At 44.4% G+C, this 14,912-nt stretch overlaps 1 protein-coding gene across 1 annotated transcript in view; it reads left to right on the forward strand.

The window, feature by feature from the left end:
* Positions 1 to 14,912, forward strand: part of LOC147728929 (sulfotransferase 1B1-like) — a 659,149-nt gene that overhangs the window by 227,694 nt on the left and 416,543 nt on the right. The window contains exon 2 of the mRNA XM_086959169.1: positions 11,316 to 11,464. Within this exon, the coding sequence (XP_086815295.1) occupies positions 11,317 to 11,464 (148 nt within the window). The 5' untranslated portion in view covers position 11,316. The remainder of the gene's footprint in view (positions 1 to 11,315; positions 11,465 to 14,912) is intronic.

Raw genomic sequence — 14,912 nt, forward strand, 5'->3', positions numbered from 1 at the left:
CAAAACATGTTTTCCCCATGCAATTTCCAATAGAACCTTTAGCCACGGCTACAGCTCGAACGGCTGAACAGAATTACACCAAATTTGGCAGAGAGGTAGTCCTCAGTTCCGACTTGTGCCTTTCGCATATCTGGTGTCAATCTGTTCAGTAGTTTCTTTGAATATTACGGTTAAAGTAGTTTATTTATCTATGGGCACGGAGGATCCGCGGATTGTGCGAGGATTGGCCTCATAGGAAAAGCGCACCTTCCCGATCATGCGCTCAATTCTAATTGGCTGTCAAGCGGTTGTAAACATTCAAAATCAGGTACTGTTGGCAGCCATTTTGTGCCATGGTAGAAGCGGGGCTGAGGAAGTCATTGAAATATGTGTGGAAGGGTAGACACACCCTCATCCCCTAGCCCTGCTCTGGGGTCAAGTAAGGACCCATAGGGCCAAAAAAGTAAGATAGCATTTTTTTTTTAAGTTGCTGGATGCAAGTCGGATCCGCAAATTTCGCTGCCGTAGCAAAAAAAGAAGCATGTATTTTTGAGATATACATCAAGCTTGTGTATAGATGTTGGGTGGCTCTAAAAAGAGACCTTGTGTTTATTGAGAGATGTTAGTAATTACAAGTAAGTACCGATGCAGAGTATAAAGTTCATGAGAAAGACTCTGGGGCATATTACCAACAACTAGCGATAATTTTTGTCTCTAACTTGTTTAGAGACAAAAATTATCGCAGCACATCGGCGATTTTTATCGCAGATAAACCTTGCTATTAGCAAGGTTTATCGCAAATGCGATAAAAAACGGCCACAATGCATGAATATCGCTGAAAAGTCAGCGATATTCATGCATTATCGAGCAAATGCTCTTAGCTATGTTATCCACCTCCTATTGGATAACATGGCTAAGAACTGCTCAGGGCAGGTGTTAGCTTTTGGAGATATTCGCGCTTAGCGCGAATATCTCCAAAACTTGGTAATAGGAGATAGCGATGTTAGCGACTGTTTCCAGTCGCTAACATCTTGGCACGCCCACTTTGCATATCATTAGTGATAAATATCACTGACATGCAAAGCGGGGCCCAAGTTGGTCGCTATCTCCTATTAACTGTCACTAACTGGTGGTAGCGACAGCTTGGTAATAGGGAGATAATTTTATCTCCGCTTTCTTGGCTTTTAAAGCCAAAAAAGCGGAGATAAACCCCCTTGATAATATACCCCCGTGTTCCCTTCATCTGTAAAATATACAGCATCACTTCTATAGATGCCATGCATATTGAAACGCAGATTTTTGTGGTATATGGACACCATTCTATAGTCTATTTTCTATAGAAAAGTAGAAACAGATTTATTCACATTTTTTCCTAGTTTTCTCAATCTGTGGACAAAATAGATTGTAGTAGTTCCATTTCTGCCTTTGGCATATGTTAGAATAGACAAAGGGATTTGGGAGAAAAGTGAAATTAAAACAGAAAAGAAAGGATTGGTTGTTTGACAACATTCTAAACAGAAAACTAGGGTGAATGTTTCTGTTTTTTAAAAGCATTATTCTTATTGGTTATCAGAACGCAATTGAAAATAACATTACGTAGGATAAGGTAGTATATTGAGAAGTTAAGCACACTTGCTTTTTTTTTAGCAACAATGTGTGATGAACTTTTGCGTTCTTTGGGAGCCAGTATTGCTTTTTTGCATGGGTAAATGCTAATTTGCATATGGAATTGCAATCTGCTTTGGATTCTGAAAGTGAGAATAGATTTCACTGCTCTGTCTTTCAAAATACAAACTACGTTTGCTATGGGAGGGCAGGAGTCGTGAGAGTCTCGCTCTGTCAAAGAAAACAGCAGTATAGCGGGGGTAGGTACCCCGGGACACTGCAGGAGCCGGTCGTAGTAGTTTCAAGGGCCCTCGAGGGCACCAGGCGGAGGGCCACGCAGTTTACCTCCCGTAATACACAAATTCCCAGGGGTGGTGATTGGCTGAGCTTGAGGGGGGTTGTTGAGGCTCACAGACTTGTAATTTTGTAGGGGGTGTTGGATGGGAAAGTGGTGCAAGAGGGTTCTAAATCTGGTACACAGTGTTTTGTTTTACTTTGCTTTCCATTCTGTCTTGTAGAGGATCCAGGGTAAGTATAACGGTTTCTGTACAGCCAGTAACTTTTAACCCTACCCCCAACCGGCTTTCGACCTGTTACTATAGTAACAGTTCATGGAACACTTGCGTGAGCACAGAGGTTAGAAGTTCACCACACTATGTTGCTAATGGTGTTGTACTTTTTATTCTTTTGAATTGGAACCATAAGTTGTAGCTATACAATCTTGTAAAGATCTGGTGAAGAGCTAGTTTCAGAATTATACTTCAAATTATAAATATAATTTCTATTGTGGATTGCTACCCCCGCAAAAAAAAAGATGTATGTACTTTTTAATTAACTTTTATTAAAACAATAAATAACTGGAAGTATTACTAAATTATAACAATACAATAAACAACTAGAACTATAACTTTAACAAAACAATATAACAAACAGCATATAATATGGACTCCAATAGAAGTAGTGTATTTAATCCGCAAAACAAAAAAGAAAATTAGTGTTTAAAATTAGATCGATGTGACTAAATGAGGTCACACATTACAAGTCAAAGTAACATTTGACGATATTTTCTATTTTTTAATGTGTGCAGTGTACCTGATAGATTTCACTTATCTCATAGGCTTGCATTCAAACGGTGCCTGTGTAGAAGTGCCTAGTGTGTCATATTTATATTACAGATGAACAGGTCTTTAAAATGATTCACAGAGGAGACAGAATTAGGTGAGAGATGAAGTCATTATGCAGGACAATTTAGATTTTTCACAGCCTGCTGGGCAGAAAATGTGGATTTTATTAAGGACACGGAGGCTAATATTATGCAAATCTCCTTTATTGCCACAGCTCAGCAGCAACAATCAAATATAACTTTAGTGAACATTCTGAAGAGATGAAGAGTCCCTATATGACCAGGTATCTTCCTTCTTTGACATGCTGCGAAGAAAGAAATTCAACTTGAAGAAAAACATGGCACCAAACGAAGAAGGCTTCCCAAATTCCTGTCCAGAGGGATGAAAATTCCTATTCTGAAAGAAGAAGAATATCACTTCGTAATATTTGTAACAACAATAGGGAGGGATCAGAATATAGACCAAAAGAGGTGGGATAATATTAGCCTCTGTGTCCTTAATAAAATCCAGATTTTCTGCCCAGCAGGCTGTGAAAAATCTAAATTTTATGGCACGACACGGAGGCCATGTTATGCAAGTTCAAAGTGCATTAAGAACATTATCAATCACATTAGAGATTGGCCTAAAATAACAAGTCTTAAACATACTATCATTAGACCAGTCTGCAGCCTTAAGAGTTTCCTGTAATCCCCCACCAAGGAAGTAGGCTTTAGAAGCTGATGCGCCTCTGATGGAATGAGCTCCAAAGATAGAGGTATCCACACCACTTTCACACATAACTCCCTTCACCCACCTTGCCAGGGTTGGTGATGATACTCCCTTAGGTGGAAATCTATAGGAATCAATAATTGAGTCTCTCTAATTCTTAGATTAACAGTTTTCCTCTCATATTCTTTCAGACATTTAACCGCACAGAGTCTTTCATTCTGTGGAAAGAAGGGGTAAAAGATAGAAGAGGACATAGTTTTGGTTCTTTTCTTAAGATAGAAGCATACACCCTCTGGTTGAAAGGATCTGTTAGAAATATCTAAAGCTTTGACATCAGAGGTTCTTCTGAAAGAGACCAGACATAATAAAACAGTGAGTTTAAAAGAGAAATGTTTCAAGGAGAGAGAAGAATTCTCTCTCCAGGAGGAGATCTGTATACATTACCGGTCCTATAGGAGAGTCCCGAAGTAAAGAGTTCAGATAGATAATTATTAGCATGGACTAGATCAACTGAAACGGGATCATGACCTTGTTGAAAACACCAGCAAACCCATTTGTTCCACGCCAGTCGATGTGCCTTCCTTGTACCTGGGGTCCATGATTCAAAGATGAGTCTGAAAGCATTTGACGAAAGGCCTGGGATTCGCCATTGTCTCCTGAAATCCTCCATGCCGTCAGTACTAGAAGCCCCTGATCTACGAGGGGATTGGTGTCTCCTTCCGGACCCAAGAGTATTTCCCTGAACGAGGGTATCAGGATTGGAAAGTCTATAATCATTTCTAGAACAACCGGAAACCATGCTTGTGATCTCCAAAGGGTAGTTACTACAGTTATGATCTCGTTGTAGCGTTGAGCGTGAAGAAGAAGTCGGGGAAGCAATGCAAAAGGCGAAAAGGCATATGGCTTCAAGTCCCTCCAGTCTTGGAGGAAGGCATCCACTCCTTGAGCTTGAGGGTCCGGCCTCCAACTGAAGAATTCCTTTAACTGGGTGTTCAGGCAGTCTGCAAAAAGGTCTGTCCTGAAAGGACCCCATATTGATTGGATAGTTAAAAATGTTTGTCTGTCTAGTCTCCAGTTGCTGGAATCCATGAAATTCCTTGAGAACCAGTCTGCTACACCATTGCTTAACCCTGGAATATGTTCTGCTGTAACTGAAATCCCTCGGTTCAAGCAATATTCCCCAAATTCTTTCGCCAGATCTGTGAGGCCATTGGAGTGTGGTCTGCCCAGTTTGTTCACATAACGGACTGCTGACACATTGTCCATACGGAATGTCACGTAATGTCTCCCCGAAAATGGCTCTGTCATTCCATGCCTCCGCATTCTTCAACCACCAGAGGAGTTCTGTCCTCGACTCTTGGTCTCGGGATATCATTTGAGAGTATGAATGATTTGATCTCAGAGCACTCGCCTTTAGTCTTTGGAGTGCCCAATAATGGAGGGGTCCCGGGAAGATAGCTTGGATCGTTAAGGATAAGAGGCCCACTATTCTCGCTAGTATTATTAGAGGATAGGTCTTCTTCGTGAAAGCCTTCCTCAATTCCTTTCTCACTTTCCTGACCTTTTCGGCAGGTAATTTCAGTTCTGCTTTCAGAGTATCTACTGTAAAGCCCAGAAACTGTGTTTGAAGGCTGGGTATTGTGCAAGATTTCTTTGTGTTTATGATAAAACCTAGATGTTCTAGGAGTCAGATTACAAGGTTTGTATGAACAGATGCAGTCTCTTTTGATTGGGCCATTATAAGGATATCGTCAAGATATATGATTAATCTTACCCCTCTCTCCCTGAGCCAAGCGGTTACGGGGCGTAATACCTTGGTGAAGCACCAAGGGGAGGACAATAGTCCGAAGGGGAGACTGCAAAATTGGTGGAGTTTCCCTAGCCAAGTGAATTGGAGAAGTCTTTGATGGGGTTCCCAGATGGGTATTGTTAGGTAAGCGTCTTTCAAGTCTAACCTGGTGAGCCAGTCCCCTTTCCTCAAAATGTCTCTTAGGAGGTGTACACCCTCCATCTTGGTAGACTACCCAATGGTTAAAGTCCGCCCGCCATCCTAATGGGGACCTAAGTATCTCAACAACTGATGATTGGAAGGCTATTTTGTGGCTGACCTGGGATTCATCCTCCTGAGACTTCTGTGAATGCAGCAGGGTCAATCCCGCCCGGACTTGTGCTAGCTGCAGAGGTGGGTACTCTACGGAATCTCCCATCATTTCCATTACCTCCTACTCGATAAGTCCCTTTGGAGAGCTGCTTCCCCAGAATGACCCATGCACAGGCATGCATGTCATTCCAGGACTTGAATAGAGTGATTTGTCCCAGTTGGACTATTATTGTTTGAACTGATCTTTCTCTTTTTTTGTTTTGAATGGTTGGGGAGTGCCACTCTTATCCTCTGATGGCTCCTCTTACTCTCATTTTGTTCCATGTGACAGCATTCCCTGCTCCCTGGCACTGGAAGTGCCTCCCATACCGCCCTATATCACCCTTATTATGTTCTGAATGTCCAGGTCCCAACTTTTTGCACATCTGTGCCCTCATTAGGGCCCACAAAAGTCACCTCAGTGCACCTGGGCAATATACCCACTGCCCTCATCAACCCCCACTGGTTTGATTCTCCGACCCTGGTTATTGGTGACCCAGCCACACCCCAAATTTCTGTCTCTAAACGTCTGTGGATTGAGCACCCCAAATAGGACATGCTAGGCATGGTGCTATTTCCTCCTACAAGACCCACACATCTTCTTTCACCAGTAAACTCATCTCCTGAATACTGACATACATCAAATGTCCCATCCTAAATACCTGGTTCATTATTGGCTGTCTTCCACAATAAAAACAGCTGGAGTTGCAATCGTATGCAAGGTGGGTTTCTGCTCTAAAGTTCTGCAGTAGTCAGGGAGGTGAGGGTCGCTTCCTAAAACTCTCAATACAGTGAGGCACCTACATCCTCACCCTCTTCAATATTTATGCCCCTAATCAATAAGAGAACACTTACCTTAGGAGTATACTTTTGGATCAGCGGACACAAGCAGGGAGGTGACGTGTTGGTGGGAGGAGAGCCTAACCCAGTTTTGGACCCTGACTTGGACCGCAGCATTTCTTCTTCCAGGGCACAGGGGCGATGTCATCTGCACTGAAGAGGTTCTTTACTATCCTGGGCCTCATTGACGCTTGTAGTTACAGATACCCAGATATGGGTGATTACTCATTCTGCTCATATGTTCACCATTCCTACTCCTGCAATATATTTTACACCATCGGAGGCCCTCATCACTGTCCTGCCCTTGCTGGGGTCTTCCCTCCTTCCAGCAGAGTGATCCTGTTGATATGACCAAAATGCCGAGGGAGATCTCATATTTTGAGTCTAATGCCTTTCCTGAGACCCCAGCCTTTACCCTATGAGACGCTTTCAAGGTCTACATTCCATGGAACTCTCTCAGTCTATAAACCTTGAAGGCTCAGCCTCTGCAGCGTGGCCTGATGGTGGGAATACTCCACTTATATCCTCTTTATAGGTCATCGTTATAAATATATATGTCATGAACTGGGCACAGCCCTATGGCAATAACATCAACACCTACTGATGTTTCTTTCCCCATTGCCAATACGTGTCTCTATTGCCCCCACTTCAAACCCCTAGGGTTGTGACACATATGTATAGCCCCCTCCTCGCCTCATTTAGGTACTAGAGGCATGTGGGCAAACTGACTGTGCATAATTGAGCAATACACTCTTTGCCGACATCCACAACAGTTTCGGCGCACCATCCACGCACCCAACCACCGAACCAACGCACCCCACAGCCACCCTCCGCACCTGGACCACGGTGACCACCGAAGACACAGCCCGCACGATGAACACCATCCACTCCGGTTCTCCAACCGACCCCTGCCCCCACCACGTCTTCAACAAGGCCGACTCCACCATCGCACCCCAACTCCGAGATGTCATCAACACCTCCTTCAACACTGCCACCTTCCCGGAGAGCTGGAAGCATGCCGAGCTCAGCGCCCTACTGAAGAAACCAACAGCGGACCCCACCGACCTCAAAAACTTCCACCCCATCTCGCTCCTCCCTTTTCCTTCCAAAGTCATCGAGAAGATCGCCAACAGACAGCCTGCTGCCTTCCTCGAGACGAACGGATCCCTCGACCCCTCGCGGTCCGGTTTCAGAGCCAACCACAGCACCGAGACCGCCCTCATCGCAGCCACCAACGACATCCGAGCCCTGCTCGACAACGGGGAAACAGCGGCACTCATCCTCCTGGACCTCTCTGCAGCATTCATCACTATCTGCCACCGCACCCTAGTCCAACGCCTCAGCAACACCGGCATCCAAGAGAAGGCACTGAAGTGGATCATCTCATTCCTCGCCGGAAGAACACAGAGAGTCCGCCTCCCCCCGTTTCGATCCGAGGCCACCGAAGTCATCTGCGGCATACCGCAAGGATCATCACTCAGCCCCACCCTCTTCAACGTCTACATGAGACCTCTCGCTGCCCTCGCATACCAACACAACCTCAACATCACCTCCTATGCTGACGACACCCAGCTGATCCTCTCCCTCACCAGAGACTCCAACACCGCCAGAACCAGCCTCCAAGAAGGGATGAAGGACGTTGCCGAGTGGATGAAGAACAGCCGCCTGAAACTGAACTCAGACAAGACGGAAGTCCTCATCCTGGGACCATCACCCTCCACCTGGGATGACGCCTGGTGGCCCCCAGCCGTGGGCACCGCCCCCAAACCAACAGACCATGCACGCAACCTGGGCTTCATCCTGGACTCCTCCCTCTCGATGACCAGACAAGTCAACACCGTCTCCTCATCATCATGCTTTCACACCCTTCGCATGCTTCGCAAGATCTTCCGATGGATCCCGACCGAAAGCAGGAAGAGGGTCACCCAGGCCCTCCTCACCAGCCGACTGGACTACGGAAACGCCCTCAACGCCGGTACCACAGCCAAGCTACAGAAAAGACTCCAATGCATCCAGAACGCCTCCGCCTGACTCATCCTGGACATCCCCCGACGCAGCCACATCTCCGGCCACCTGAGGAATCGGCACTGGCTCCCCGTCAACAAGAGGATCACGTTCAGGCTCCTCACCCACACACACAAGTCTCTCCACGACCTGGGCCCCAAGTACCTCAACGACCACCTGACCTTCTACACGCCCACCCGCCAGCTACAGTCTACCAGTCTCGCCCTCGCTACCGTACCACGCATCCGACGAGCCACCGCCGGAGGCAGATCCTTCTCCTACCTGGCGGCCAAGACATGGAACTCCCAACCCATCCACCTTCGGCTGACCCAGGACCACCTCGCCTTCAGGAGACAACTCAAGACCTGGCTGTTCGAGCAGTAGCGGACCCCTTCCCCCAATGCGCCTTGAGACCCTTCTGGGTGAGTAGCGCGCTATACAGGTGTTATGATTGATTGATTGATTGATTGATTGCGCATGTACTGCACTTGCTGACGGCACAACAGGTACCCCGCAGGCCTTGACCTAGAATCCCGTGAGTATGATGACCAAGCCACGCATCTTCCGGGTAAGCACTTCTCTCCTTATAGGTTGTCTAACTATCAGTGGTCCCCCCATTTTTCTTTCTAGGGTCAAATCCCTTGCCAAATCCCTTGCCAAATCACTCCAGGGAGCACTCGCAGCAAATTGCTAGCGTGAGAATAAAGTCCTTACGCTCCTGCCACATAGTGTGTGAGTGATGCTTGCTCTCTAGCCTCACCACGCCAACGATATCTCTCGATAAACCACCAGTACTGTTACACTTTCGCCGTTTTTTAGTCTCCCCACGAAGCACTTAATAACCGGCAATCTCGTGATTTGTGTGACCCTAAGCTACATGCTGAATGACTCTCTCTTCTGTGTGTCTTATTTTGGCATATGCTTGGTGAGGGAATCCCTCTCTCACACTAATAGCATCTTAGTGAGTGCGACACATAGTTTGTACACACTCATTTAATTGTTGTTAACCTGCACCTGCACTATAAACGGTCCTGAGGAAAGCCAGCATTACTACAGGCACTGGCTGAAACATGGCGACCAACATCTGGATGTAGGAGGTCTTAATCTTGCCACCACAACATCCACGTGCCTTGTTTTTTAACCGCTGACGGAGGCCCAGTTATTAAAATGTAATTCACCCTCGGGTACTGGGACCAACGCTTAGCCGTTTTAACTTCACTTCACAATTCACCACACTGCACTCTCAGTACAATACCTGCTCCGCTGTTACCAGGCGTCGAAGCACACCCAAGACACATTAGGTGTCACTGGGTGGGCCCGATGATAAAGCATGGTGGGTGAGGGCTTCATGAAAATACCTAATAGGTGCCTGCTGATAATACAGTTCAGAGTCCTATAAATGGTCACACTTAGCTAGTCCTTGTTGATAACATAGAAAGTTTGGTGTGACATCACTAAGATGCACACAAACATCTTCCAGCGTGAAAAAGCCGATAAATTAATGACTAGGTGATACTACACCCCAAACGACTACAGAGAATGTTTTCCACTTCCTCTCCTCATTTTCTGGCATTGCCAATCAGCAACCAGTGAATTTTTCCACATCTAGTGGTCCTGGCCCTCCTTCCCCTATATTGGAAAGGGGTTCTGAGCCACATTAAAGGAACCATAGACTTCCCTCTCCCGAACTCATATAATGCTATCATACTTGGTGTTCGCCCTTCAACACTGACAGCAATAACGCATTCTAACTGGTGCCTCATTCTTCAAATGTTAGGCACGGCTAAACAGTTACTTGGTCTTCATTGGTATAAACTTCCTGTGCCACCAATCGCCCAGTGGTTTACATATCTTTGGCGTGTCATGGAGCTTCCATTCCACAGGGTAACACACACAAGAACACATCTCCCCTAGATCTGGAGACCCCATCCCATAGTGGGGGGACTGGCCCTCCCCCGTAGTGCCATTGATTTGCTTTACCCAGATGCACATATACAATCTCTAATGCTCCCATTCGAGATATCCCCTCACCCATATCCTTCCGGGGAACCATCTCGCTTCATATTACAGTACACTCAACCTATTTTTCATTTTTCCTTTTGTTATATTTTTCATTCCCTTTCCTCCGAGTGTACCCCCATTTACTACTTGTGTGAACCCTGTCACACCTTTGATTGCTTTAATATCCTACTGTTTGGCTGATCCGACTCTTAGAGACATTCCTGGCCACAAAGTTTATGGTAGCTTTAGTTGCCTTGATTGTTCCGACGATGATGCCACTTGCAAAATGTGGATGTCCAGTATATGCTGATTATTGCACTATTTCTATACGCTCTTTTGATTATCTTAAATGAAAAGACTTCAAATATAAGAAAAACAATTCTACCAGCCCCCACTGGCTTACATCATAATATATGGACACAAAATGCTGCTAGTATGTAGAAAACAAACACCAAATAAGTAATGAAACTGATTCTCTATCATGTAATGTTGTGAACTATTTTGCCATGAGCAAATGTTATAAGTGTGTATTTCTATTACACTATGTAGAAGGGCTTAAAAGTAGGATTGGAATGTTTGATTAGGGACTGTGAGTAGATAGTTTAGCGGGACGTCTGGGTTGAGTGGACATGAGCACATCGCCCTAATCAGAGGTCAGATTTTGTACGAGTACCTTTAACAAGAGACTGTTAATGGAAGGATGGCAATAGATTGCCCTGAGTTATTTCAATATGTAATCATATTAGTTATTGTTCTTAGGTTGTTCCTCTACTTACATGTGATTTGTAGCAATAACCACATCCTCATTAGTCACTTGCTCTGTGAGACTGGAAAAAACCTCAGATATTGCCAATGAAGTACTGGGTGTCATGATTGTTTCACTTTCATTAAAGATAGCCTTCTTTTCTCCACAGAATGGATGTTCCCGAAGAGTATCGCCGTAAAGCTTACAGGCTAGTTCGTGGATTACCTGTGGTCGCCGCATTTGCAGACGACTGGGAAAGGATCGCTCAGTTTCAGGTCTTCCCAGATGACCTCATCATCGCTTCATACCCTAAATCTGGTAAAACATTTTACCCCATATAGATGCCTTTGCCATATCTCAGAGTTTTGATTCGGTAGTTATGATCAACATTTGTAAACACTGCCATGATTGCCTGCCACAGAATCCTCTACTATTTATAGTCTACTGTGAAGATTAAAGGCAACACAATTCTGGTGTAATCCGTTCCTAAAATAAAGCTTTGGCCAAAGAGTGAAGGTACCCTTCCCCAACCTCATTACCACTGTGGAGACCAAAAATTAAGCATGAAGCAAAGTTTACAAAAGCGTCCTCAAAAGCAGAAACGAAGGTTTAAAGCCAGATCTCAAATCACAGAGGTTTTCATTTTTTTCTAATACCTAAAGTTACCTTATTTAGACTATTTCTGTTAGTGTCTAAAAATCAAGGTATCATTCTTTTGCATGTGTTTTACTGTCTGTTATTGAGTGTATTTGTGTCACAAGGAGAGGTGAAGCATTGGTTATTACTGGGGCACTGGTGGGAATTTAATGGAGTTATGTTCACAATTCTATTTATTGAACTAGCACATACCAGAAACATTGTCAGACTAATAATAATATTTTTATATATACTTTTGTGAGGTGCAGCTCTACCCCATGCAGGATTCAGAGCACTGTACTGCAAATACATTATGTAGAAATATGCAGTTTACTATATAAGTAGTACATCGGTCAGTGAGGTGTAGGGGGCGTGAAAGTACGTAAAATTGAGAGACATCTGCATATGTACATCATCCCCTTTCCTCATATGTTTCCTCAGTCTACCCGTCTTCTGAGTCAGCTCCCAAACAGTAAAATAGTAACATTCTGTTTGACGAATAAACGTATTCACTGAAGACAACAAAGGTTGACGTGAAATTATTGTTAGGTTAGGTACTACTACCTTAACTTTAGAACAGAAACTCACTGAATAAACAAACGTTAACGTCATTGTTAGCTGTTGGAATTAAACATGAGCTTAAGTCCCAACCATGCAGTGCTTATAACCTCACATATTAAATCACTCATGCCATACTTAATGATATCATTGATGACATAACTCAGTCATATCCTATTGACAGAGCCTGCATTCAATATTCACCAGGACGTGACAACAGTGCCTAGGCGAGTATTAAAACTCCACTGCACACAATCTTTAGCCATTCATAGAAATATTTTGCATGAGTATTAGTCGGTTGCCAGGGTCGGCACCCAGCTTTCAAAAGCGACCAACCATCAATATGCACAGGTTTTGGATAATCTCAGTGAAGGTTATGTGCAAGGCCGCACCGTACCCCCCATCTAACATACAAGAGAGGTTGGGTGGTGGACATGCCCTTTGGTTAAACCATGTGCCTAGTGTCTTGGTTGCTCTTGGACGTGGTAAAGTTGGCCCTCATTTCTGTTATTAAGGGCTCCATGCCTGTATGTCTGCCTCATTTTGCCTACTAAGCTCGCCCTGCTCACTATGGTGCTGGGCTTGGGGTCGGGGTACCTCTTCCCTGGTAGTCTCCTCTGTTGCTAGGGCATGGTATTTGTTGTTAGTAAGCATTTTATCCCATGAGGGGGGCTGCTTAGATTGAACTTTGAAGAAGGAGCCTAGGGATGGCGTCATCTTGATTTCAGTGCCAACGGGTCTGCCCCTTCCCAAAGTGGTGGTAGGATTTTCTGATTGCTCTATAATGTTTTGTTTTGTCTTTCTCCTATTTTGTGTAGATGTTAGCGTTGTGGTATTTATATTCAGCCCCCTATTCCATAAACAGTAAATGATCCCAAGTTTTTTTACTGATGGTTTGCTCTTGGAGCAGGAGCCAGAGAAATGCATCAGTTTATGCGCCCTATACACATAGGCCAAGGGTGTTTCCTGGTGTAGTGATGCCTTCATTATAACGTCCCCTCAGAGAGGGTGTTAGAGTGATTCCTAATCCCTACTTGCGTGTACATTACACTATGTCATAGCAAATCCATTACTGTACACAAGGTGTATGAGTCAAGTAGGGCACAGAACTGATTGGAAATGAATGTTGGGCCATTCTTTGTTATGACACTTGACTAAAATGACGCCTCCTTTCTTGGCAGCTGAGCAAGGTTACACACTGATGCTGTGGGTCATGATTATAGTCAAGAACACACAAAAAGAAGCACACCAGACATACAACCATGCCCTATGCTGTACTAGGCTCAGAATTGAGCTGACTTACAACCATGCCCCATGCCGCACCAGGTCCATAATTGAGCGGACTTTCGGAGTATTAAAATCTTGCTTCCGGAGTCTGGACATATCTGGTGGGTAAAAATATTTTGGTCTGCTGCATTTTTGCAATATCTGTGTCAGGACAAAGGTGCCATATGCAGATGAAAGTGGGGAGCAGGAAGTCCTGAACATTGAGGAGGAGGAAGATGAGTAGCCTCAACAACCAAGACCTAGAGTTGCCGCACCAAGGCGGAGGGACAACATAATAAATAATTTTTACAGAACCATGAATGTTCAAAATCATAGTCAACAATTATGTAATATCACACATTCTTCACAAATCTGTAAATGAATCTCTGAGCACTACCACTGTGTATGCCTTTTATATTTGAAGGTAAAGTAAATGTTTAAGTATCAACATTTTACCTGTTAATTCTTGTCACACAAATTACATATGTAGCTATGTGTTACAAACAGCGATGACTAACATTTGGTAAAAATGACTTTAGTGAGTATTCCAACTACCTGTAGCAGAGAGTCCTCCATTGCCAGCCACAATTACCATGATGTGGTCATATAGATAGTGTGCAATGACTGTGTGTGTGTGTGTGTGTGTCTCTCCTGATGCTAGCAATGTGAACGGCTTCAAACTTGGGGACGATATTGGAGGCCACTCTTTGTATGATGACTTTGAAGTGTTCCACATAGTATCAACAACAGCTGTATACACATGTCTAATCCCTTACATTATCACATCTCACAGAGACAAATACTACATACTAGAATTTGCCAATACAACAGATTTGCATGTGACAACCAATCCTATGCAGAAGCAGCACTGCTTTGAGGCAGAGTGTAGTCATGGTGTGATTTACGTAGCCTTACTGTCAACCATATGTAGGAGGTCCCACCAAGGCATGCATGGTGATCTATCATAGCGCACTCACCATGATTGCAGATCATGTTAGACACATCATATGTAATTGTCACTTTCCTGTGGAGTATATCCCTTTGACATAGAATGCAAATAATCTATCAAACTAATGGCCCCAGTCATACACCCCATTCTATGTGGTTGCAGCCAATTGCTCCACAGTCACAAATTGCCACACAACCTGATGCCTCTACTGAGAGACATAGCATCGTTTGGCAGTAGGCTGAGCAGCTGTAGATGTGGGTCAGCTGATACCATGGCAGTGGTAGTTGCTAGTATCCCTCTGGGAAGCTATTACTATGTCACTGGGTACTATAAATGACTTAGCACAGAGGGCACCTA

The sequence above is a fragment of the Lissotriton vulgaris genome, chromosome 2_2, assembly GCF_964263255.1.
Source record: "Lissotriton vulgaris chromosome 2_2, aLisVul1.2, whole genome shotgun sequence".
Taxonomy (NCBI): Eukaryota; Metazoa; Chordata; class Amphibia; order Caudata; family Salamandridae; genus Lissotriton; species Lissotriton vulgaris.